Here is a 23,830-nt window from a genome sequence, read left to right as displayed (position 1 = left end):
TTCGGTGATCTTCAGAATCCTTTTTTGACTCAAGTGGAGCAACTACATCCTGCGCGCCCTCCTAACGACTCCTACCTAACCTCCCAAGGCTGCCTCTATGCTCCTGGTTGTATCCCCCCTCGGATCCAATCACACTTGAAACGGTCCCATTTTCCCACTCGATATATACCTATCGCAACGCCCTGTGAATCCCAATTTTTTTCCTGATCTTCTTTCTCTCCCTCCGTTCGGCCATATTCCTGTTTTCCAATCCACCATGACTATTCGCTTTCAGGACGGGACTAGCAGCACTCCTGACGTGATACCGTTGATTATCAACGGCAAGGAAGAGATCCCAGACTCAACCTTCGATGTCATCAGCCCGTATACCAACGAACGGTGCTGGGCCACGGCCTCAGCGTCTCCCCAAGATGCCATCCGCGCCGTCGAGGCCGCCGACGCCGCATTCCCCGCGTGGTCCCAGACCAAGCCCACGGTGCGGCGCGACATCCTGCTGAAGGCAGCGGACATCTTGGAAAATCGACTGGCGCAGAACGCCGAGTTCATGCGGACCGAAATGGGTGCCGATGTGGGCGCCTCGCAGTTCTTCATTGTGCCGCTCGGGATCCGCATGCTGAGGGACATCGCGGGGCGTATCACTTCCATTTGCGGTAGTGTCCCCGTGGTAGAGGAGGAGGGCCAAAGCGCCATTGTGTACAAAGAGCCCATGGGTGTGATTTTGGGCTTGGTGCCTTGGTACGTCGAGGGAAGGTCTTCGGCGTCGCCGGTTGTCGCGGCTCACCGACTTAATGGCGCAAGCGTTGTCCCCCTACCTTTGTTCTGGGCTAACGATTCTGTCCGGCTAGGAATGCACCATATGTGTTTGGTGTCCGCTCGGCGGCCTGTGCCCTTGCGGCTGGCAACACGACCATCCTGAAATCTTCTGAGTTGTCCCCTTGCTCGTACTGGGCTCTGACTCGGGCATTCGAAGATGCCGGATTACCGGCCGGGTGTTTTAACCTGGTGTCGTGTCGACCCCAGGATGCTCCCGATGTGGTCAACGCCATGATTGAGCATCCCGCCGTGCGCAAGGTCAACTTCACCGGAAGTACGGCCGTGGGCAGGAAAATTGCCGGGTCCTGCGGACAGAACCTCAAGCCCTGTCTGATGGAGCTGGGAGGCAAGAACAGTTCGATTGTCTGTGCCGACGCCAACATCGACACGGCCGTGAAGGGCGTCCTGGCAGGAGCATACTTGAACGTGCGTTCCCCCTTTCTCCCTCGCCTTAAACTATTCTTTTTGCATGAGTTGGTCATTCCAGCGTTCTAACATGTCATCCAGTCCGGTCAAATCTGCATGGCCACCGACCGCATCCTCGTCCACTCCTCTATCGCACCAACATTCATAGAGGCCCTGAAGACAGCACTGAACTCGAACCTGGACTCTTCATCACCACCTCCGACCCTGGTCAACGTGGCCTCCAAGGCCCGCATAGATCGCCTCGTCACTGACGCCCTCGCCAACGGCGCCCACTTAGTTCACGGCACCGCTCCGGGAACGGAGGACGCACCACAGCACCCAGGCGTCCGACTTGCGCCGTTACTCCTCGGCGGCGTCAAAGAGGAGATGAACGTGTGGCAGGAGGAGGCGTTTGCGTCGCTGGCCGCGTGCATGGTGGTCGACAGCGACGAGGAAGCTATTCGAATCGCCAATAGCAGCGGGTATGGACTGTCGTCGGCGATCTTCACCGAGGATTTGCGGAAGGGGTTGGCGATGGCTAAAAAGATTCAATCTGGGTGAGTTAGATATCCCTTTTTAAGAGCGAGGAACTGAGGCTAATCGGTATCCAGCGCCGTCCACATAAACAGCATGACCATCCACGACGAACCCGTCCTGCCTCACGGGGGCGTCAAGAACAGCGGCTGGGGCCGGTTCAACACGGCGCAGGGACTCGACGAGTTCCTGGTGACCAAGAGCGTGACGTGGATGGATTAGTTGATTGATGAATGCATAGATTTATGATGTTTCAATGAACTTGTTAGATGTCTGGCCTATTCTGTATATATTTAATAATAGAATTGTGTTTCAACTTTCACTCTTCTGCAGTAGCAGCGAAACGACATTCAAGTCAGTAGGTAGCTATCAGGTAGATAGGTGGTAAAGTATGCTTTACTCAAATCGAACCTATATCAGGACACAATTATTCCACCAGCACGACCCATCCACCCCTTACTGAGTACGTGCACACCAATGACACCACACCACGCCCATCATCCCCTAATTATTCCCAAGATCTCATCTCGATCCAAAACCCCCCGAACCGCCAGGGCCACTCGCGCCATTATTCCAGCCTTCGCTCGGGGTAAAAACCCCCCGAGAGCGAGCTGGCACTCGGTAGACGCTTGTCCGGTAACCGGGGATGGTATTGGATACGGGCGTGACGAGGAGATACGGTGTCTTGTTTGGCCTGGTAGCACTAAGGTATCTAATAGATGACAGGTAGGTAGGGATACTAAGAATGAAGTGTGAATAAACTCATCTCCAACTCTTTCTTGACCCGACAGCTTAAGCTCAGCTCAGCTCATCCCCGCCGTGCGTGCATGGTCGGCTACCTACTGACTTCCAGTGTCCTGAAATGGTAAGTTCATTTTCCGATGAGAAGCTGGTCGGCATCTGAGGCGTTGGTCTGATTGGTGGAAGAACTATGACGTCAGAGACATTAAGGGCAGCATTCCGCTGCCGATGACCACACGTGATCAATTACCGATGGACTGGTCTTTGTCTCTTTGAGGGATGTGACGGCGTTGATACCGACGGGACTCTTTACTCCTTTAGTCGTCTATCTTTGGCTTACGATGTACGGGGCAGGGGGGTTGAGAAGGGATGTTCTAGGGAATATATACTTACACGTCCGATGGTCTGATGGTTGATTCTTGAGTGGATGACATAAACAGGCTGGTGATTGGATTGCTCTCGGACCGAGGTTCAAGTCTGGGCCATGGCTGGCAGTGGCAGTGGCAGTAATAGTAATACTGGCATTGTCCGAGTGTGCTGTTAGGTTACAGGTTGCTGAGACTGATATTCTGTCGAGTTGAGCAATGGGTATATATATGACTCCATTTGCAGTTCCAGATGAATAGCTATGTCTGAATATTTTGATCAATGTCTGGGGTAGAACCCATTTTTGAGACTACTGAGCACAAGAATCCGGGCAGCAATGAGCGCGTTCGGAATAATCAGCTGAAAGGGGAGCATGACGTGCCGCTGACTTACGCCCGCCTCCCCATTTGCTGTCGACATGTGAAAAGTGCCACCGATGGACTGTCCGGGTAAGGACATGTGAAAGATAAAAGACTCTCTGGAAGACTGGAAGACTGAAAGACTCGACGGTGCGTTAAAGTTGTGCGTATGGAGCCCGTCTCCAGTCTGGACGACAAACCAGCGTGCGTTGAATACACCTTTACTCACCACGACGTTATTAGATAATAAAGAGTAAAGAAACCCGTGGTACCGGTAATACCTGGTATGCTGTGATTCTCTCTCGGTGGGAAAGCCGAAGATGAAGGGAGGAAGACTCTCGTACGGTACTTTTACGCAGACGATGAGCCTCGGCCGATAGAAGTGCGGTCGCGTCGGCTTCTGAACATCTCCCCCGGATCCTGGTCTGCTTTCTTGCGCCTTTAAGACCGCCCTTGCTCGTTCCTTTCTCTCTCTTTCTCCTTTTCCAGAATCCTCTCCTGCTCCTATTTCCCCTTCCGATCCGACCTCCTCTTCACTTCTTTCATACACCATGGCCACCCCTCCTAGAGTGATCGTTGTCGGCGGTGGATGTACGGACTCCCTCTCCAAGCTTTCCCCGCATTTGCTGACCATTACCTCGTCTCTCAGTGTCCGGTCTCAGCGCCGCCCACACCGTCTACCTGAATGGCGGCAACGTCTTGGTTCTAGATAAACAGGGTATGTCGATCTTCTTCCCCTAACCACATCCAAATCATATCTAGGAATCATCACTAACCCGGCTAGCCTTCTTCGGTGGCAACTCGACCAAGGCCACCTCGGGTATCAACGGTGCCCTGACTCGCACCCAGGTCGACCTGAACATCGCCGACAGCGTCAAGACTTTCTACGAAGATACCCTCAAATCCGCCCGAGACAAGGCCCGTCCGGAGCTGATCAAGGTCCTCACCTACAAGTCCGCCGCCGCCGTCGAATGGTTGCAGGATGTCTTCAACCTCGATTTGACTCTCGTTTCTCGTCTGGGGTGAGTTCGCCACGAGCTGATTCTTTCATGTCCTTGCGACCGGACGGTATACTGACTCCACCAGTGGTCACTCCCAGCCCCGTACGCATCGTGGCCACGATGCCAAGTTCCCCGGAATGGCCATCACCTACGCCCTGATGCAGCGCTTAGAAGAGCTCAGCGAGCAGGACCCCACCCGCGTGCAGATCGTCAAGAAGGCCCGCGTGACGTCTATCAACAAGTCCGGTAACCACGTGACCGGTGTGACCTACGAATACAACGGCGAGAGTACGAGCGCCGAGGGTGTCGTCGTGCTCGCGACCGGTGGTTATGCCGCAGACTTTGGCGACGGATCGCTGCTGAAGCAGCACCGTCCCGACACCTTCGGCCTCTCCAGCACCAACGGCACCCACGCCACCGGTGACGGGCAGAAGATGCTGATGGACATCGGTGCCAACGGCATCGACATGGACAAGGTCCAGGTGCATCCCACGGGTCTGGTCGACCCCAAGGACCCCGAGGCCAAGTTCAAGTTCCTTGCCGCCGAGGCGCTCCGTGGCGAGGGTGGTCTGCTGCTCAACTCGGACGGTCAGCGGTTCTCCGACGAGCTGGGCCACCGTGACTACGTCTCGGGCCAGATGTGGAAGGAGAAGGAGAAGGGCAAGTGGCCCATCCGTCTGGTGCTCAACAGCAAGGCCTCCAACGTCCTGGACTTCCACACGCGCCACTACTCTGGCCGTGGCCTGATGAAGAAGATCAGCGGCAAGGAGCTGGCCCAGGAGATCGGCTGCGGCGAGGCCGCGCTGCAGAAGACCTTCGACGAGTACAACCTCATCGCCGACGGCAAGAAGAAGGACCCCTGGAACAAGCGCTTCTTCCACAATATGCCCTTCAACGTCGACGACACCTTCCACGTCGCCGTCATGGAGCCCGTCCTCCACTTCACCATGGGCGGTATCGAGATCAACGAGCACGCCCAGGTCCTCAACTCCGAGCAGAAGCCCTTCGACGGCCTATACGCCTGTGGTGAGCTGGCAGGCGGTGTCCACGGCGCCAACCGTCTCGGCGGTTCCTCGCTGCTCGGCTGCGTCGTCTACGGCCGCGTCGCCGGCGACAGCGCCAGCGAGCATCTCTTCCAGAAGCTGATCTCCGGCGGCGCCACGACCGCGCAGAGCCGTCTCGGCCAGATCTCCCTGCACATCGACCCCAACACCCCCGGCAAGATCTCTGTCGAGTGGGGTAGTAGCGGCGCTGGTGGCTCCGGCTCCCAGGCTGCTCTGCCCACGCCCGCCGGCGCCACCCTCGACGCCAAAGCCGCGGCCACGCCCGCCGGCGCCGCCGAGACAGCCAAGCCCACGGACCCTAAGAAGTTTGAGGTCCCTGCCACCGAATACTCCATGGAGGAGATCGCTAAGCATAACAAAAAGGATGACCTCTGGATCGTCGTGAAGGGCGTTGTCCTCGACGTGACCAACTGGCTCGACGAGCATCCCGGTGGCGCCAATGCCCTGTTTAACTTCATGGGCCGGGATGCCACGGAAGGTATGTCTACCGCCTCCTAATGAATCGACATGTCCATGCTAATGTGATTTGAATAGAATTCGCCATGCTCCACGACGACGAAGTCATCCCCAAATACGCGGGACATATCGTGATCGGTCGCGTCAAGGGTCAGACCCCCGAACTAGAACTCTAGATTGTTTGGAATAGAAAACCCACTCACCACCACACCCACTCACGCTCACAAAACACTACCTTACCTACGGTACCTACTTGACGCAGCCATTTGATACATACCCCTTATTTATTTTCTCTTTTTGATCTTGATTCTGGCCTAGTTATTGCGATGATGGGCGGGGTTTCAAAATCCCCTTGCTTTTTTATCTTTATTTTCATGTTTTTAGTTTGTAAGATATGAATCTCATTTTTATTTTTCAAATTATCTTTTTCTTTCCCCTGGGAGATTTCCATTTTAAATGTCTACCTGGGTTTATGGTAAATGATCCGATAGCTGGTTGCTTAGGTAAAGTGAGTAAAGGTTCAGGTATCGAGGTACTCCCAACCTCGGTAAAATATATCTTACATTTTACTTACTATATCACCACATATATCTACCTACTTACCTAGGTAATGTACAAATAAAACAAACCTTCAGAGAACCCCTACATATCCTCAATAGATAAATAAAGACACAAATAGACACCTCGGAGTCTCAATCTTAGCTCCCCATATGTTTCAAAATCATCTTCAACCGCCTCACCGCAGGCCCGTCTTCCTCCTTTCCCAATCCACTACCCTCCCTCTCCCCTTCTTTCTTAGCTTCCATCTCCACCCTCGCAGCCTCCAACGCAGGCCTCAAATATCCCCACACCTCGTCATGGTACCGCTCGTCCACCGCAACCCAGTCCGCGGAGCCAGGAAGACTAGTTAATACCGTGTCCCGAAGGACCGTCGCATCTGAGTCGGTGGACGGAGCGGCGCTGTTCAGGATCGTGTCGATGTCCGGGACGAGGCTGTAGGGCGTTAAGCGGTGCGGGGGTTGGGTTTGTGATTGGGTGTTGGGTGGTAGCGACATCTCTCGTCGGAAGGAGTCGATCGTTTGGATTTCCTCCGCGGTGAGATGGGGTAAGGAGAGGTCGGTTTCGATGGGTTCGAAGGTTTCGTGTGGCAGGGGTGGGAATTCGGGGTCGAAGGTGCTGGAGGAGAGGAGGGATGTGACTGCGGCGCCATCGGTAGGGAGTGGTGAGTATGTTGCTTGCGGGGTGGGGTCTTGGGGGAAGGCGTTCTCGGCGGTGGTGTAGGGCCGCGTTGATGGGTTGATCTCTTTGGCTTTTCCTTTGCCTCTTTGGCTTTCGCGGATGTTTGAGTTTATCGTTGATTCTGATAACGGATCATCACAGTAGCTGGATTGGAACTCCTCCGAGGAGAGCGAAGGTAGAGCGAAACCGCCGACTTGCTGGCTTGTTGTAAGGGACGACCGAAACGTCTCCCCCGACGCACTTTGCTCAGAGAGCCCACGAGCAGAGGACGACGTCGGAGCCCCTGAATCATCGAATCGCTGTGCAGCAGACAACGCAGCCCTCGACGACGCCGAAGGTCCGGCCTTGCTACCGCTCCCACCGGCTAACAAGGTCGCCGCATCAGCCGAAGCCGAAGCCGAGGCAGAGAAGGCAGACCTCGCGAGCCCTGAGGCTGAATTGTGAATCCGACCGGCGAGCGACGAGCTGGGACCATTGTCGGCGGTGCTATCGGACGGATTGGTCGGGGTGTGGTCTGTGTTGTCTTTGTCGTTGCGCTGGTTTTGATTGTTGTAGGAGGTGCCCCGCTTCGGGTTATTTTCGTCGGTCATTGCGATGTTAGTTAGCTAGTAGGCGGAGGTGGGGAGTGGGGGAGTTTTATTGACAAATTGGCATTGGTGGGATTGAGGGGGTTAGGGAGAAGAGGATTGTAGAATTGTAGGAGTGAGTTATTTTCATGTCGTGTGCAAGGAAAGAGAGGGAGGTTATAGAACCGGGGAAGCTTCGGCCCAAGGGAGTGATCGCGGTCGGGAGGGGCAGGAACGACATGTGAAGAAAGAGAGCTAAGGATGGAAGAGACCTGAGCTCAGCTGGATAAGTGGGTAAATTGCTAAGTTCGAGCAGATTAGCCCTAAATGCATCATGATTCATAAATCAAAAGGGACAATGCGGTTGTGCCCGAGAACCGATCATTGATGTCGAGGTATACATCCAGCATGTACCTCATCGCGTCATTGGGCAGCGGTGATCTGGTCTGGTCGAGTTGTCATCTAGTTTTGGATGCTGTATGGTTATTTGGGGGGTCATCATCAATCAAGAGGGGAATTCAGACGATGCGGAACGATAAGATGAAGAAATAATCCGCAGAAGAAGTCAATCTGAAGGTTATCTGAAGTAAAGACCTTGGATCTACAGGTTGATCGAGATGATGGATGGATAGTGGTTGATGTCAGCGCTCCGTTGGCGGTGGGTTTTCCCGTTGGGTTTACGGGCAGCCACTCCTCCTCCCCTCTACCGCCTCACTCGTTCTCTCTCTCTCTCGCGCTCTCTCTTTCCCTGGTCTTTTTCTTTCCCCCCTCCTCTTCTTCTCCCCCCAACACTTCCCACCTTAACGAACCTCTTCTTAATCCCGTTCTCTCTTCCTCACCCAACAGACCCCCTCTGCTGTCTGTTGTCACCTCTGGTCTGTGGCTGTCGTCACTTACCTTCTTACCCTTTGTTTTGCTGAAGGGAAAAAATAAAAATTAAAAAAAAAGAAACCACGAAATTAATTAGAACCAAAAAATTGAGGGGGAAAATAACACCAGGATAGACCGAGAGGAACTTCCATTAATTACCTTTCACCCTCTCACCCTAACCTCCTTCCCTCTTTATCTTCCTCTCTTGCTCTCTCTCTTCCTCTCTATCCACCCGTCAACCCCTCATCGTCCACCATCGTCAGCCCGGGCTGTCAATCTTTTGTTTTCTCTAGCCTGTCGCCGACTGGAACCGGTCTCTGCCTTACTGGGTCTTGTCTGACGTCGTCTGCTTCCTTCCTCTTCCCCCCCCCCTCCCCCCCTCCATTCCATCCATCTCTCCTCTGGTGGGATCTTCATCCTCCCTCATCTCCACTCGCGAGGCCCGTCGACATTCCGAAAGCTTCTGTCTTTTTGCCGTCGCCTTCACCGCTCTACTTCCCTTTCCCATCGTCTTCGACCAACAAAAAATATTCATTCTTATCAACAAAGGGATCGTCCTTTGTATCGCTCGATCGCCATCCCGACCTCCCCGCCTCTCTCGTATCGCACGCCGCCTCTGCGTCCCTTGCAATTTGGTTGTCAATTGTCTGCCCCAGTCACAGGGTGGTCCGTGAAAGAAAATGGTAGACAAGGAACCGGGTTCGCCTACCTGGAAGTTCACGCAGTGAGTTTAGGCCCCCTCTGGGTTACGTGGTCTCGGTGGCACAGGGTTTTTGTCGTTGATGTCGATGGACCATCTTCTCTCGCTCCCGGCTCTCCCCGACGGTCCAGATCGTGTTGTTGCAAGCGAGATGCGGCTTTGGGGAGGATTTCCGATCGGGGAATTCTCGTTCTATCGTTCATCTGGCATACCTAGCTTGGGGACCCCACGGGTAACGGATACTGATACTAATGGAACGTGAAAACTAGGTGCTTCGGTGATAAGGGCGATGTGGAGGATATCACAGAAGGTGCGCACAATACCCCTCCATCCCACGGAGTCGAATCCCACGGATGATACTTTGTGCTCACCTGAACCCCCCCCCCCCCCCCCCCCACCCCATCCTGAATGTATTGTATCTAACGTTCCTTGTCTCTGTCAACAGCGGATATCATCTCAACCGTTGAGTTCGATCATACCGGAAATTATCTAGCCACGGGAGACAAGGGTGGGAGAGTAGTGCTGTTCGAGAGGAACGAAACGGTATTGATTTCCCAATGCAACCTCTTTCTTGTCCCTCCTCATATCGACCAGTTCTCTAACGCGCCGTGGTTAGAAAAAAACCTGCGAGTATAAGTTCCACACCGAATTTCAGTCGCACGAGCCGGAGTTCGATTATCTAAAATCCCTAGAGATCGAAGAGAAGATCAACAAAATAAAATGGTGTAGACGATCAAATGCATCCCATTTCCTCCTGTCGACTAATGATAAGACGATAAAGCTATGGAAGGTGTTCGACAAGTCGCTGAAGGTCGTTGCGGAAAACAACCTCTCCAGCGAGCTGACGCCCGCCGGCGTTGGTGGCGGAGGGGCACCCCGCGCGCCCCGTCAATCGTTCAAGGATCCTTCCCTGCTGAAGCTTCCTCGGATGACACACCATGATACCGTCGTGGCCGCCGTCCCCCGGAGGACATACGCTAATGCACACGCCTATCACATCAACAGTATCTCCGTCAACAGCGACGGGGAAACATTCATCAGTAGCGACGATCTGCGGGTGAACCTGTGGAACCTTAATATTCAAGATCAGAGCTTCAACATCGTCGATATCAAGCCGGCGAACATGGAGGAGCTGACGGAAGTGATCACGGCCGCCGAATTCCATCCCACCAGCTGCAATTGGTTCATGTATGCCAGTTCCAAGGGTACCATCAAGCTTGCCGACATGCGACAGCGGGCGTTGTGTGACGAGCACCATAAAAGTATGTTCCCTTCCATCTTCCCCATCTGCTCTTTCTAACTGCTGGATTAGTCTTCGAACAAGAAGAAGATGCCTCCTCCCGTTCCTTCTTTTCCGAAATCATCTCCTCCATCTCCGACGTGCGATTCTCGAATGACGGCCGATACATTGTGTCGCGAGACTACCTGACGGTCAAGATCTGGGATGTCAACATGGAGAGGCAACCAGTGAAGACCATCCCCATCCACGAACACCTGCGACCCCGCCTGTGCGACACGTACGAGAACGACAGCATCTTCGACAAGTTCGAGGTGGTCTTCTCGGGCGATGCCGAGAATGTTATGACCGGCAGTTACAACAACAACTTTATGATCTACCCCACCGAACAGAGCAAGGAGACGGAGATCGTGCTACAGGCAGACAAGTCGGCCTTCAAGGCGAAGAAGGTGGGCGTGCCGACGCCGATGAACAAGAACGCCAACGGGAAGAAGAACGGCTCTCGCGCTGGTAGCCCTGCCGGTCCTGGTAGCCGCATGAGGAAGGAGACCGATGCGGATCAGATCGACTTCAACAAGAAGATCCTGCACATGAGCTGGCATCCTTACGAAGATAGTATTGCCATTGCGGCCACCAACAACGTGAGTAGCGTCCGCTTCAGCTTTTAATCTGCCGACATGAATACTGACCGTTGCCACAGCTATTTGTCTTCTCTGCATTGTAAGTATGTTACAAGGATGGTTCATAATTATGGGCGGGTCGATGTTCAAATCCACGGGCGAGCATGGAACAAATTTTACAGAAACCATGAGGTCACTAGCAGCACCGCAGATTCACAATTCAAGTTGCAAATTCAAGTTCAAACTTCTTTTCTTTCCCCCTACGATACTCTTCTCTCCTCTGTTGGTGTTGGGTCCTGCGATCTTTGTCCGATTTGTTATGTCTTTGGTCATCTCTCTCTCTTCATTTTTCCCCGCCTTTCCCTTACCTTTCCATTCCTCTATCCTGTCTATTGGTTTATTGGTCCTTGATTTCTGTTGGAGAGGGAGGAGGCGTTTTATTGGGAAATCAAATAGAGAAAAAAGAGGCAGGGCCTCCAGAAGGCATCCATCTTCCTTTCCTTGCTCTCGATGCCGGTTTGCAGGGCGCGTCTCCCACGACGAGAACATTTGGGATTGTTTGCGTCACTCATGTTGCCGATGCCGTTGGTCCGTCTGTGTTGGGTTTCCTTTAGAGCAGGGGTATATTGCTGGGTTGAATCAGGTTGATGCAGCTGTCTATTGGCGCTATTCGGGTAGATAATGAAATGACGAGTTTCTCTGGTATGATAAACTACCGTAGTGATCCTGGATAGAAGCAACCAACCGGCAGCACCCGGTCAATGACGTGCACTTCCCGGGCCTTGCCGCCTTCCCGCCAGCCCAATCACCGCCCTCTGCGACAGTGCCGGCAGAAACTCGGAAAAACAAGGAAGCCGAGAGGCTACGCTAGGGATGCATTGGGGTTAGCGTAGACAAAGGCACTCTCCGCCTTCTGTCTGGAGACCATCCGTGATCGGTCGCGCGCAAACCATCATCGTCAACCAAGTCTGCTTGTCTGCTGGCTTTACTCTCCCTTTTCACCTCGCTCTCTTCTTCTCTCCCCGCTCCTTGGACCCTTGATACCCCAGCCCTTTGGCTTTGTCTTCTGTGGAGTTCCTTTCTGCGGCTGGCACAGTCTACCAAGTCCCAGTGATGTCGCTGTGAAATGACTTGGAGATAGAGAACTCTACCGTGCGAAAAGGATTACCAGATTCACAGCTTGGTTTTGGAGTCGTCCACCGCCCGCCACCCTTTTTCCACTCTCCGACCTCTCCCTCTTGGGACTCTCCTAGATCCTCCATTTTTGTGTTATCAGCGTCCCTATTTTAATTTCATGCACAAATCATGAACTCCTCTGGAAATGATAACTGGCACCCAGGTGGCCCTCCAGCGCACCCGGGGATGGACCAGATGAATCAACAGCCTCGCCCATTGGGCTCCTATGGGTAAGTGATAGCGACCCTGTCCCGTCTTTGTGTTTCAACGTCATGTTCAAGTCCATTCAGAAAACTGACTCGGTTATCCTGCGCCCGCTCTATAGACAAAACCCACCGCCTCAGCAAGGTCCGTCCGGTCAACCTGCGGGGCCCGTTCTTCCACCCCCAGCTGGTTAGCAAAAAACTCCCCCTTGGCTTCTTTGCGCTGTGGATAGCGTTCGATCGAGGATATTGTTTTGTTTTTGCTTCAGGTGACTAACCTGCTCCCGCTGTTGCTAGGCCCCTATCACCCGAGCCAACCAGCCAGTCACTCCCTGCCGGGGCTGGCGGAACTGAGCCAGAGCCACGCTGGTCCCCATCAGCCTACCCCATATGGCCAGCACCCCTCTGCCGCCTCCCATAGTGCCGGTCACTCGCTGCCAGGCATCGGCCAGGCAATGCAGCACCCGTCTCCTCAGACCATCAACCGAGAGCGGGAGCGCGACTCCAGAGAGCGCGAGTTGCTAGAGAGACACCGTCAGGAGGAGATGGCGCACAGAGAGCGCGAGCAGCGCGAACGCGAACAGATCGAAAGACAGCAGCTGGAGCGACAGCGCGAACAGCAGCATCACCCCGTGCAGAGCCACACCGGGTCGATTCCCTTACATCAGCCCGTCGCCTCGAAGGTGCCGAACTCGATTCACGGTCCCAATGGACTCCTGTCCAATCTGGGCTCCAACCCGCAGAACGGCCCTCAAGGCCCGATGCAGACGTCAGGGGCCCCTGGTTCAATTTATGGACCCCAGATGCAGCACGGCGAGGGCACTCCCAGGTCGTTTATGCAGCATCCTGCTGGTCCGCCTGGACAGCCTATGCTGGCTTTTAATACCTCCGGCCCTCAGATCCCGGGTAATGTGGCTGCACTTGCGCAAGGCCAACAGCCGATTTTGAATGTAAGTTCGCCCGAGTCACCCTCACGCAGTGATAGTTTCTGTCCCTGCTCATTGGTTTCCTTATTCGTGCAAGAAGAAAAACAAATGGGGGTCAGTGAATCTTGCTAATCCCATGTGCAGGATGCGCTTAGTTATCTGGATCAAGTCAAGGTTCGCTTTGTTGACCAGCCGGACGTGTACAACAGGTTTTTGGATATAATGAAAGACTTCAAGAGCCAAACGTAAGTATTGGCCATTGACAAGATGAGAAGAAAACTGTCTGACCAGTAGCAGCATCGACACTCCTGGTGTTATCCAGCGCGTTTCTTCATTGTTCAACGGACACCCAGCCCTCATCCAAGGGTTCAATACATTCCTGCCGCCCGGGTACCGAATTGAATGCGGGACCGAAGATAACCCAGACGCAATTCGAGTGACCACCCCCTCAGGGACAAATACTTTGAGTATGCCGCGGACTCGTCAATCAATGGAGGCGTCCGGGGAATTGGGACCGCCTAGTTCCATGGGACCTCACGGTCGCCCCGACTTCTTTGACCAATCTCGTCCTGGTTGGCAGCAACAACCCCAGCATCAACCGCCCCAGCAACCCCAGCAACAGCAGGGCAACATGGCAGGTTCGTATTCACCGGGATCGCGCATGATGGGACCTGGCATGTTCGGACAGCAGAACGGACAAAGTCACCCACAGGAACACCATTTTGAGTACCCCACACAGCAAGAGCAGCAGGCTGCCGCCGGTGCGGCGGCCATGGCTCATCAGCAAGATCAGCGTGGAGTATCGCAGCTTCAGGGCGCAGCCTCGGCTGCCTCTGCAGGTCTTGGACGTCCCGGATTGCTTCAGGTATCTCCTGCATCGGCTCAGAATTCTAGCTTGAACCAGCCCATGAATAGCCTAGCGGGCGTCGGTTCTGGCATGCTCCAGGGTTCCCAGGCCGATCTGAACAAACGCGGACCGGTCGAGTTCAACCACGCGATAAGTTACGTGAACAAGATCAAGGTTAGTCGGAGCGTTCCATGATTGGCACTGACAGCAGACCCCCAATTAATCCTTCGTGATATATAGAACCGCTTTTCGAGTGCCCCAGAGATTTACAAGCAATTTTTGGAAATACTCCAGACTTACCAGCGCGAGTCGAAACCGATACAGGACGTATACGCTCAGGTGACTCAGCTATTCAATACTGCCCCCGATCTCCTGGAGGATTTCAAGCAGTTTCTTCCCGAGTCCGCCGCTCACGCCAAACAGCAAGCCGCTGCGCGTCAAGCCGAGGAGGCTGCAGCCGCAGCCGCCGCAGCACCTATGAGCAATCTGCGTGGAGAAGGCAACTTTTCTGGTGGTGCAACTCTTCCTTCTCAGACACCCAATCGAGACGTCAAGATGCCTCCTCTGGGTCAGTTCAATGTGAAGGATTCGGGCAAAGAAGGCAAGAAACGTCGCGGGGGCCCTGGCGCTCCCACGGGAATGGGCTCCTCGGCTTCAGGACCCTCCGCAGCGACCGAAGCTGCACGCCTACCTGATGCTCAAGGAGGTCGAGCTCCGGCCATCCAGCCTGGTAATGCCAACAAGGTGAGTCATGATCGTGCAATGAATCTCATCTGGAATAATTCCATTTGTTTCCTGTTATTTGCCCGCAAAAAAAAAAAACCTTTCCTTTCGGAAAATCCCGGCGCCGCATTCACTCTAGTTCTTCATCTTGCTGTGAACTGGCACATGTACTGACCCTGCTTCGAAGCGAGCCAAGGTCCATCATCCCAAGACAGCCCAGGCAGACGCCCCTGCCGTCTCGCCAACTCTTGTTCCCGCCCTCCCTGAACCGATCCAGCCTACTTTCTCGTTGACTCCCAGCCAAGAGGAGTTTGCCTTCTTCGATCGTGTCAAGAAATACATTGGCAATAAACAGACCTTCAACGAGTTTCTCAAATTGTGCAACCTGTACTCTACCGACCTTATTGACCGCCACGTCCTGGTGAAGAGAGCCGCTGGTTACATTGGTTCCAACCCCGAGCTGATGGCATGGTTTAAACGCTTTATGCACGTTGACGAACCCGAGGACAAGATCATCGAGCCCAAGCCTAGGGTTGAGCCGGGTATTGTTAATTTGTCCCACTGCCGTTCCCTGGGACCTAGCTATCGTCTTCTGCCAAAACGCGAAAGACAAAAGCCATGCAGTGGCCGTGATCAGCTCTGCTACAGCGTCTTGAATGATGAGTGGGCTTCTCACCCTACGTGGGCCTCGGAAGACTCCGGCTTTGTGGCGCATCGCAAGAACCAATATGAAGATGCCTTGCACCGTATCGAGGAGGATCGCCACGACTATGACCACCACATCGAGGCGTGCACTCGCACAATCCAGCTGATCGAACCCATTGTTCAGCAGTTCCTGGTGATGTCCGAGGCGGAGAGGGCAGCTTTCAAACTCCCCCCTGGTCTGGGTGGGCAGAGTGAGGCGATCTACCAGCGCGTCATCAAGAAGATCTATGATCGACAGCGTGGCGAAAAGATCGTCCAAGAGATGTTCGAACGGCCTTGCCACGTGCTTCCCATCCTGCTGTTCCGTTTGAAGCAGAAGTCGGAGGAATGGAAGGCGAGTCAGCGTGAGTGGGACAAGATCTGGCGCGAGCAGATGCAGCGGGCCTACTGGCGCAGCTTAGACCACCAGGCCATTGCCAGCAAGGGCATCGACAAGAAACTTTTCGTGGCGAAACACCTGCAGAACGAGATACAGAGCAAGTTTGAGGAGGGCAAGAACCTCCGCAAGACCGGGTTCCAGGTTCCCAAGCATCAGTATGAGTTCACCTTTGACGACCCGGCCGTTCTGATCGATGCCACCCACTTGCTCCTGACCTTCATCGATCGCAACTCCGCTGGATTCGGAGCCGACCCACAGAAGGTCACCAACTTCATCAAGGACTTCATTCCCTTATTTTTCGGCATGGATCGGGAGTCGTTCCATCTGTACATGAACGAGGTCGCAAGCGGTACTTCTCCAATTGACGAGGGCGATGACGAAAGCCTGGCTGCGGAAGAAACCTCCACCCCGCGTATCCGCAAGCCTGTCAATGGCAAGAAGATCGACCTGCTCCGTGACGTCCTGGAGCGACGCAGCGAGAAAGCCAACCGCAGCGAGAAGGAGAGTGGCAGCGCCCCGGCCAGCCGCGACGGTACTCCGGACGCCGTTCTCATTCCGTCGACGCCCATCCCCGACCCCACCGAAACCTTCGACGTGGCGGAGCTCAAGTGGATGGAGCACCCCGGTCAGGGCAACTTCAACGTGAAGCGGGAATACACCTTGAACGAAACCTACGAGAAGAAGGTTCATCACTTGTACTCCAACCTGAACATCTTCTGCTTCTTCCGCACTTTCGAGATTCTCTACGCGCGCCTGCTTCGCATCAAGGTGCACGAGAAGGATGCCCACGAGGATGTCCGCCGTGCTCTGATGGCCAAGCCTGCGCAGGAGCTCAACCTGATCGACAAGATCCCCACCGACTTCTTCTACGACTGCGAGCCCACGGCCAACCTGTATTCCCAGGTGGTACGCATGTGCGAAGAGGTTATTAAGGGCGACCTGGAGCCGGTGCATTTGGAGGAGACTCTCCGCCGGTATTACCTGCGCAGCGGCTACCAGCTGTACAATCTGGAGAAGATGTTCACGGGTATCGCCAAGTTTGCCGGGGCTATCTTCAGCGGTGACGCCAAGGATCGCAGCTCGGACATCATCAACCTCTTTTTCAAGGAGCGCGAGAAGGAGCAGACCACGCACAACCAGGAGATCCAGTATCGTAAGCAGGTGGAGCGGCTGATCAAGGACGGAGACATTTTCCGTATCACTTTTGTAAGTGGCCACTTTTCACCCCCACTTGGTCCTTCGGAAGCTAATACCATAGTACAGAGCCCTACCAGCAAGAAGGCCTACATTCAGCTCCTGACTCCGGAAGACTCGACGTTGGAGAATGCCCAGTTGAGCCAGGAGGCTCGCTGGTCGTACTACGTCTCGGCCTACACCATGCGGGATCCCACGGAGGGAGTGCCGTTCTCGCAGATGCGCATGCCCTTCCTCAAGCGCAACCTGCCCGGCAAACTGGAGCAAGAGGAGGAGTACAACCGATTCTATCGGCCGTTGGTGCACCTGGACGGACTCATCATTCGCATCTGTGCCAACAGCTACCACATCCTCTACGAGCCCGGTAGCTACGACTGGTGGTGGCGGCCCATCGCGGCGTCGGACGAGTCGGGCGACGAAGCTGCCAAGGAGGCGGCGGCGGTCAAGGAGCGACGACGCGATCGGTTCACCGAGAAGTTCGTGAACAACCCCAGCTGGGCGCACGGGCTGAGCAAGGATCAGGTGGACGAGTCTAACCAGCGGTTCCGTTCCTGGGTCAAGGGGACGGAGACGGAGGGTGGTACCACCGCACCGGATGCGCCGACATCCGAGAAGCAGGAGGGCGCAGACCAGAAGGAAGATACGGAGATGGCAGACGCCGAGCCCGCCGCTTCGGAGACCAAGGAGCAGGTGTAAATCATCGGTCGTCGGGTCGAGTTTGTGGAGAATCAGCGGGGACAATATTATGAACCTTGAACAGTATTTTAGGAGTTTGATGGGATTTACACTTTTTCCCCCCCTTTTTTCTTTTCTACCAATGCACATTGGCGTCAGCTACCTTGCATTGTGATTTTACATTTTTGTCTATGTCTATGTCTTTGTCTTTTTCTTGGGGGTTATTTTCTTCCGTGACTTCTGGTTGTCGCAGTCAGACTGCCTGATCAGCAAGCACGATCATGTTTGCCACGAATGGGTTTGTTGGTTGATCGGATGATCCCCCTGGTTCCCCCAGCCTGGTCGGGCAGGTAGGAACCGAGAGGGCATTCGCAGGGAAATGGTGTCGGTATAGGATTGACCTGGGATGCGTTTTGTGTGTACTTGTACTCTAGGCAGGGTTGACACGATAAGTTTTTGACTTTATTTACTTTATTTACTTGATTTGATTTACATCGTATTTGTTTCTGTTTGGGTGAAAGCCCTAAAGTCAGTAGGCCGAGAGAAAAGCTCCGTGTGGCCGAAGCGGCATAACCGATACAGCCCGAGACTGCGCCGACACAGGGGCCAGACCCGGTTTTATCTCGGGGCTGCTGATCAGTCGTCGATTGAGTCGATTTGTACAACTATCTCGGTGTGACTGTCCCGGGGAGGAAATTATATGTAAAGACTCGATCGGTCTGATGTTGATACAGCATCAATGGCAACTTTTACGGAGTCCAGCGCAACGAACAAGTGTTGATCTCAGGGTGACGTCGAGACTTGAAGGTAAACGGGAATCCGAATTAACGCCGAGGTGACGTCACGGAGGGTCCTCTGGCCTTGGGCTCCCCTTCGCTTTGGGATTTTTCACTTCTGGGCAGTTTCACGCTGTCATCGCAGTGGAGAGAGGTGGGTGGGAAGTTACAGAGTAAGGGTCGTGGTGGACAATTCCATTGCTCTGTCTGGAAGAAAGCTCAAGAGTGCATTCACTATTCAGTAGGGGTAGCAATAGCAAGTAGATAGTGAAGATCTTCAAACCGGTAGCTCAACCAGCTCAACCAATACCGTCTGATCGATTGGAATCTTACAGTAACCAGACCCATCGCTCATCACCCATTCTTCCCTTCTTCCATTCTTCCGGATCGCTCTCTCCACTGGAAAAGCCGGGGACTGACTTCTCTCCGAGGCGGGGGGTCCTTATTTCTATCGCGGAGCTCCCCATCCGCACGTTTCCTTTTTCCTTTTTCTTTTGTCAGACACTCTCCCCTCTTTTCCCTCTCTCTCTCTCCCTTCTTGTATCTCTCTCTCTCTTTTCATCTTCCTCCCTCAATTTTCCTCTTTGTTCTACTTCTTTCCTCCCTTCATTGGTTTCTTCCTCACTCTCTCCCCCCTCACAATGTCGGCGTCTGCTCTCCTAAGGAGCCGTGTCAGACGGCCTTCCTACCTGAGCAAATTGGCCAAGGCTGAGGATCTTGTGGATCATTTCCCCCATGGCTCGTACATCGGCTGGTCCGGATTTACGGGTGTGGGTTACCCCAAGTACGTTTCCTTCCTGTGTGGTTGATAGCTCCAGCTCAATATTAACAATGACCAGGAAAGTTCCCACGGCGCTGGCCGACCACGTTGAGAAGAACAAGCTGGAAGGAAAACTGAAATATACCCTGTTCGTCGGCGCTTCGTCAGGTGCGGAGACCGAGAACCGCTGGGCCCGATTGAACATGATCGAGCGCCGCAGTCCGCATCAGGTCGGCAAGGAGATTGCCAAGGGCATCAACAATGGACAGATCAAGTTCTTCGATAAGCATCTGAGCATGTTCCCGTCGGACCTGGTCTACGGCTACTACACGTTAGATAAGCCGCGCAACAAGCTGGACGTGGCGGTCATTGAGGCTTCGGCCATCACCGAGGACGGCGGCATCATCCCCGGTGCGTCGGTGGGCGCGTCGCCCGAACTGGTGCAGATGGCCGACAAGGTCATCATCGAAGTCAACACGGCCAGTCCCTCGTTCGAGGGTCTGCACGACATCGCGCTGTCGGATCTGCCCCCCAACCGCAAGCCCTACCTCATCATGGCGCCCGAGGACCGCATCGGCACGCCGCACATTCCCGTCGACCCCGAGAAGGTCGTGGCCATCGTCGAGTCGGACTACCCCGACCAGACGCAGCCCAACGCTCCGGAAGACGCGGGCTCGCAGGCGATCGCCACCAACCTGATCGAGTTCCTGAAGCACGAGGTCAACCACGGGCGACTGCCCAAGAACCTGCTCCCGATCCAGTCGGGCATCGGCAACATCGCCAACGCAGTAATCGGCGGGCTCAGCAAGGGCGGCGCCGACTTCACGAACCTGAAGGTCTGGACCGAGGTGCTGCAGGACTCCTTCCTCGACCTGTTCGACAGCGGCAACCTCGACTTCGCCACGGCCACCTCCATCCGCTTCTCGCCCGACGGCTTCAAGCGCTTCTACGACAACTGGGAGCGCTACGCCGGCAAGCTCCTCCTGCGCTCCCAGCAGGTCTCCAACTCCCCCGAGATCATTCGCCGGCTGGGCTGCATCGGCATGAACACCCCCGTCGAGGTCGACATCTACGCCCACGCCAACTCCACCTGCGTCATGGGCTCGCGCATGCTGAACGGTCTCGGCGGATCCGCCGATTTCCTTCGCAGCTCCAAGTACAGCATCATGCACACGCCGTCCACGCGACCCAGCAAGACCGATCCCACCGGTGTCAGCTGCATCGTGCCGTTCTGTACGCACATTGACCAGACCGAGCACGATCTCGACGTGGTGGTTACGGAACAGGTACTGTCCTCCCCTTCCGTCTATCCCATATCACCCCAATACTAACAAGTGGAAAAACAGGGTCTCGCCGACGTCCGCGGTCTCTCCCCCCGTGAGCGTGCCCGCGTTATCATCAACAAATGCTCGCACCCCGACTACAAGCCCATCCTGACGGATTACCTGGACCGGGCGGAATTCGAGTGTCTGCGTAAGGGCATGGGTCATGAGCCGCATCTGCTGTTCCAGGCGTTCAAGATGCACCAGAGCTTGCAGGAGAAGGGAACAATGAAGATTAACAGTTGGGAGTAGAGTAGATCATCTAGATGGGATGTGGAACTAGATGATTAGACTATTGTTGGTACTGCAACGGTTGGATGGAAATATGGAGTCTTATAGGAATCATACATATCAAGTTAGTTAGTATTTATCACTTGATACTATTTTCGGTTTTCGGTTTAAATCAAGAAAGGCATTTCAATCCGATTGGATATCTATCTTATCGTATCGTATCATGTAGAACTGTGTGTATGTCCTGCTATTGCTATTCATCGATTCATCTACCCACCAGAATCAAGTGCCATAGTATATCTAGTATGCCATAGTTACCCACTACCAAGATACCCAGGTAGATAGATAAGCTACAAAACGAACAATATAATCTATTCAAGTCGTGATCGTTACTGCCAATAGGAATGTCAATATCAACATCACTAAAGCGACAGATGACGGACGGGTAGGGTAGATCCACATTCCTTCCCATCCCATCCCACGTCAGTTCACCCACCCACTCCATTCCGCCCAATCCACCAGATGAGGCATCTTCAGACGCGGAATGTTTCACACTCCACTTTTCAGATCTGACATTTGACATTCTCCGGATCAAGAAATCTGGATCTTCGCGTGTCGGATGGTAGATTCGAAGTGGAGAAAATGGGTTGAATATATCTGTATCTTTAAGAGCATGGACACGGGGAGTATGCCGATAGGTATTCTAGGGCAGTGTTCTGGATACCTATAGTTACCAGAGGATATGTAAGTGTCAGAGTAATACATATTATACATAGAGCCAGGTGCCAAAGCGAACGTTAAATGAATAAGAAATATATAAAATAAAGATAAAGATGAAGATAAATATATACCCAGAATGTTAAAAAAAAACATATATCCAACCTGCTAAAATAGAACGTAACAATAACCAAAAACAGAACAAAAAGTCAACCTGATTATCGTAACCCCGTTAGGTATGCATCCTCCTCTTCTTAGTCTTTCCCATCTTGCTGGTCATCCTCTCTCCTTTTCTCTCTCTAAGCAACCCAATCCAATGAATCAAAAGATCAATTACTCCGGTCGTTTATACCCACCCCCGAATATCCTATCCCTAGTTAGTATCTATTCATCCTACCACAGAACAAGGTAAGAAACTCACCGACTGTACAAAAACCCAAACAACCCCGACGACTCCTCGTTGCCGCGCTTCGCCCACCCAGAGTCCACGTTATATTGCTTTACATCTTGGAGACCGGCGAAGAGACCGCGGCCTGCTGTGGGGTGCTATTTCATTTGGTATGGTTAGTTGTGGATGGTCTATGAATGGAAGAGAAAATGGCTAAGTTGCTAGGTAGAGGAGGAGGTGGTCAAGGTAAAGGGAGTAGAGAGAGAGGGAGAGGGAGAGGGAGAGACATACACGATGAGGAGTGGCATTTTTCACCCAGAGGTCAGCGCCGTAGTCGTTTTGCAGACGGGCTTGGTTGGTGGTTTGGATGTCTTCTTTGGGCATTTTGAATGGCTTGTTCGAGTGGGACTTGTGGGTATAGTAGCGTGTGATATGTAGTATGCGTGGTGTGTTTAACCGAGGTCTGTATGTGTGTATATAGAACAATAAAAAGAAGTGTAGATGTAGTGAGAAGGATAAGTAAGTATATAGAACCCAATCAACAGAGTCTGCTGTATGTGTAGAATGTGTATGATAAACCAATATCTCTATAGCCACTCACCAGAACACACTTTATATACACCTCCCTCGCCTTTTCCCTTAACCTATTCTTCCCATATCAGACACTCCCATGACCACATCAAAGGCACATCCAGATCCGAATCGCATCACCTCACTTTTCTACGATCCAACCCGACCCCACTCCCTACCTGACCTGGTATCACCGCCCCCAGACCACGGTACATCGCTCGTGCCAGACCAAACGTATAGGGAGATTTACAGCGCAGGATTTCCCACGAGAAACTACCGGCCAATGACAAGGGGGGCATAACAAAGAGGATCGGGAAAGTCGAGGCTGGCTAGGTCCGAGAGGGAATGGTGGGTTGGTGGTTGAGGCTGAGCTGGGTGTGTTTGGGGTGGTGGTGTGGTGGTTTGGTCGGATGGATGGCGTGGTTAGGCAGGGTGCAGGTGGTGTGGTGCGGTGCGGTGGGATGGCATGATCACGGTGGTGTGGTCGGTCGGGATGGCGGTTTTCCGGAGGATGAGGAGGAGGTACTACTTGTATGATGGGATATATAGATGGTACATTTACCTACCTATTCTCTTTTTTCTGTGTTTGAGAACCGAGGGGTTGGTTTGTATGCGGTCACCCTGCATTGCGTTCGTTCATTTTGAGTCTTAAAAATCCGGGGTGGTAGCTTCAGGGATCTGGGGATCGTTGATTTTGGTTTCGTTTGGTGGGGATTTATTCTTTTATCCTTTTGTTTCAAGCCGACCGTTATACCGTTGGATGAATTGAAAATCTGCTCGATTTTTTGGGAGAGAAAAAAAAAACTACGCCTTCCAAATGGAATGCTTCTGACTTCTGGATGCTTGGTCGGAGGATGAACTGAGTACATTATTGACTTCCTGCAAGTCAGGAGCATGCGGAAGTTCTAGGTGTCAGGTTGCATGGTGGTGATCGAAATTGACGAGAAAGTTGTAATGGAGGCCTGACTTGAATTTATCGACTAAATTGATTGATTGCCATGGGTGAGAATGAATTGAGGGAAAAGTCATACAGGGCCGGACAACGGCGAAATGCTTGGCAGTGTACACCTCAGGCATCCAGGCCCGTCACATAGAATCAGCCCGCCCCTGAGCCAAATCAGGGCTTCCTGTTCCTGTTCAGGCCCAATCCTCCGTCGGAGCCCTATACAGGCATCTGACACGCAGTCGACTGCACCTGAGTCACCGACTTACTTGACAGTTGACATTCGATGGTTGACCAACATAAGGGGTCTGACAACGTGGCGAC

General features: G+C 53.5%; 6 protein-coding genes across 6 annotated transcripts; 4 read left to right on the top strand and 2 right to left on the bottom strand.

Moving 5' to 3' along the window:
- Positions 1 to 256: 256 nt before the first annotated feature.
- KD926_011709 (aldehyde dehydrogenase) lies at positions 257 to 1,974 on the top strand (the record flags this gene model as incomplete). Its single annotated transcript, XM_053096229.1, has 4 exons — positions 257 to 735; positions 846 to 1,239; positions 1,321 to 1,775; positions 1,830 to 1,974. 4 exons carry the CDS (start codon positions 257 to 259, stop codon positions 1,972 to 1,974), a joined length of 1,473 nt encoding a protein of 490 aa, XP_052959720.1.
- A 1,795-nt stretch (positions 1,975 to 3,769) lies between these two features.
- osm1 (putative fumarate reductase Osm1) lies at positions 3,770 to 5,915 on the top strand (the record flags this gene model as incomplete). Its single annotated transcript, XM_053096228.1, has 5 exons — positions 3,770 to 3,809; positions 3,868 to 3,936; positions 4,003 to 4,240; positions 4,305 to 5,761; positions 5,818 to 5,915. 5 exons carry the CDS (start codon positions 3,770 to 3,772, stop codon positions 5,913 to 5,915), a joined length of 1,902 nt encoding a protein of 633 aa, XP_052959719.1.
- A 522-nt stretch (positions 5,916 to 6,437) lies between these two features.
- Positions 6,438 to 7,568, bottom strand: KD926_011707 (uncharacterized protein; the record flags this gene model as incomplete). Its single annotated transcript, XM_053096227.1, has 1 exon — positions 6,438 to 7,568. The coding sequence occupies one exon, from the start codon at positions 7,566 to 7,568 to the stop codon at positions 6,438 to 6,440; it is 1,131 nt and encodes a 376-aa protein (XP_052959718.1).
- Positions 7,569 to 9,094: 1,526 nt separating this feature from the next.
- Positions 9,095 to 17,820, top strand: KD926_011706 (transcriptional regulator SIN3; the record flags this gene model as incomplete). The annotated part of the gene is made up of 13 exons (XM_053096226.1): positions 9,095 to 9,138; positions 9,384 to 9,424; positions 9,560 to 9,657; positions 9,731 to 10,376; positions 10,427 to 10,992; positions 11,052 to 11,071; positions 12,311 to 12,495; positions 12,648 to 13,300; positions 13,421 to 13,521; positions 13,574 to 14,297; positions 14,364 to 14,867; positions 15,034 to 17,136; positions 17,194 to 17,820. 13 exons carry the CDS (start codon positions 9,095 to 9,097, stop codon positions 17,818 to 17,820), a joined length of 6,312 nt encoding a protein of 2,103 aa, XP_052959717.1.
- A 1,396-nt stretch (positions 17,821 to 19,216) lies between these two features.
- coaT (acetyl-CoA hydrolase ACH1) lies at positions 19,217 to 20,909 on the top strand (the record flags this gene model as incomplete). Its single annotated transcript, XM_053096225.1, has 3 exons — positions 19,217 to 19,359; positions 19,415 to 20,621; positions 20,682 to 20,909. 3 exons carry the CDS (start codon positions 19,217 to 19,219, stop codon positions 20,907 to 20,909), a joined length of 1,578 nt encoding a protein of 525 aa, XP_052959716.1.
- Positions 20,910 to 21,938: 1,029 nt separating this feature from the next.
- Positions 21,939 to 22,377, bottom strand: KD926_011704 (uncharacterized protein; the record flags this gene model as incomplete). Its single annotated transcript, XM_053096224.1, has 3 exons — positions 21,939 to 21,972; positions 22,027 to 22,151; positions 22,285 to 22,377. 3 exons carry the CDS (start codon positions 22,375 to 22,377, stop codon positions 21,939 to 21,941), a joined length of 252 nt encoding a protein of 83 aa, XP_052959715.1.
- Positions 22,378 to 23,830: the final 1,453 nt, after the last annotated feature.

This window comes from Aspergillus affinis (assembly GCF_023601865.1).
Source record: "Aspergillus affinis strain CMG 70 chromosome Unknown NODE_9_length_501208_cov_87_169129, whole genome shotgun sequence".
Classification (NCBI taxonomy): domain Eukaryota; kingdom Fungi; phylum Ascomycota; class Eurotiomycetes; order Eurotiales; family Aspergillaceae; genus Aspergillus; species Aspergillus affinis.
This window is presented reverse-complemented; position numbering and strand designations above follow the sequence as displayed.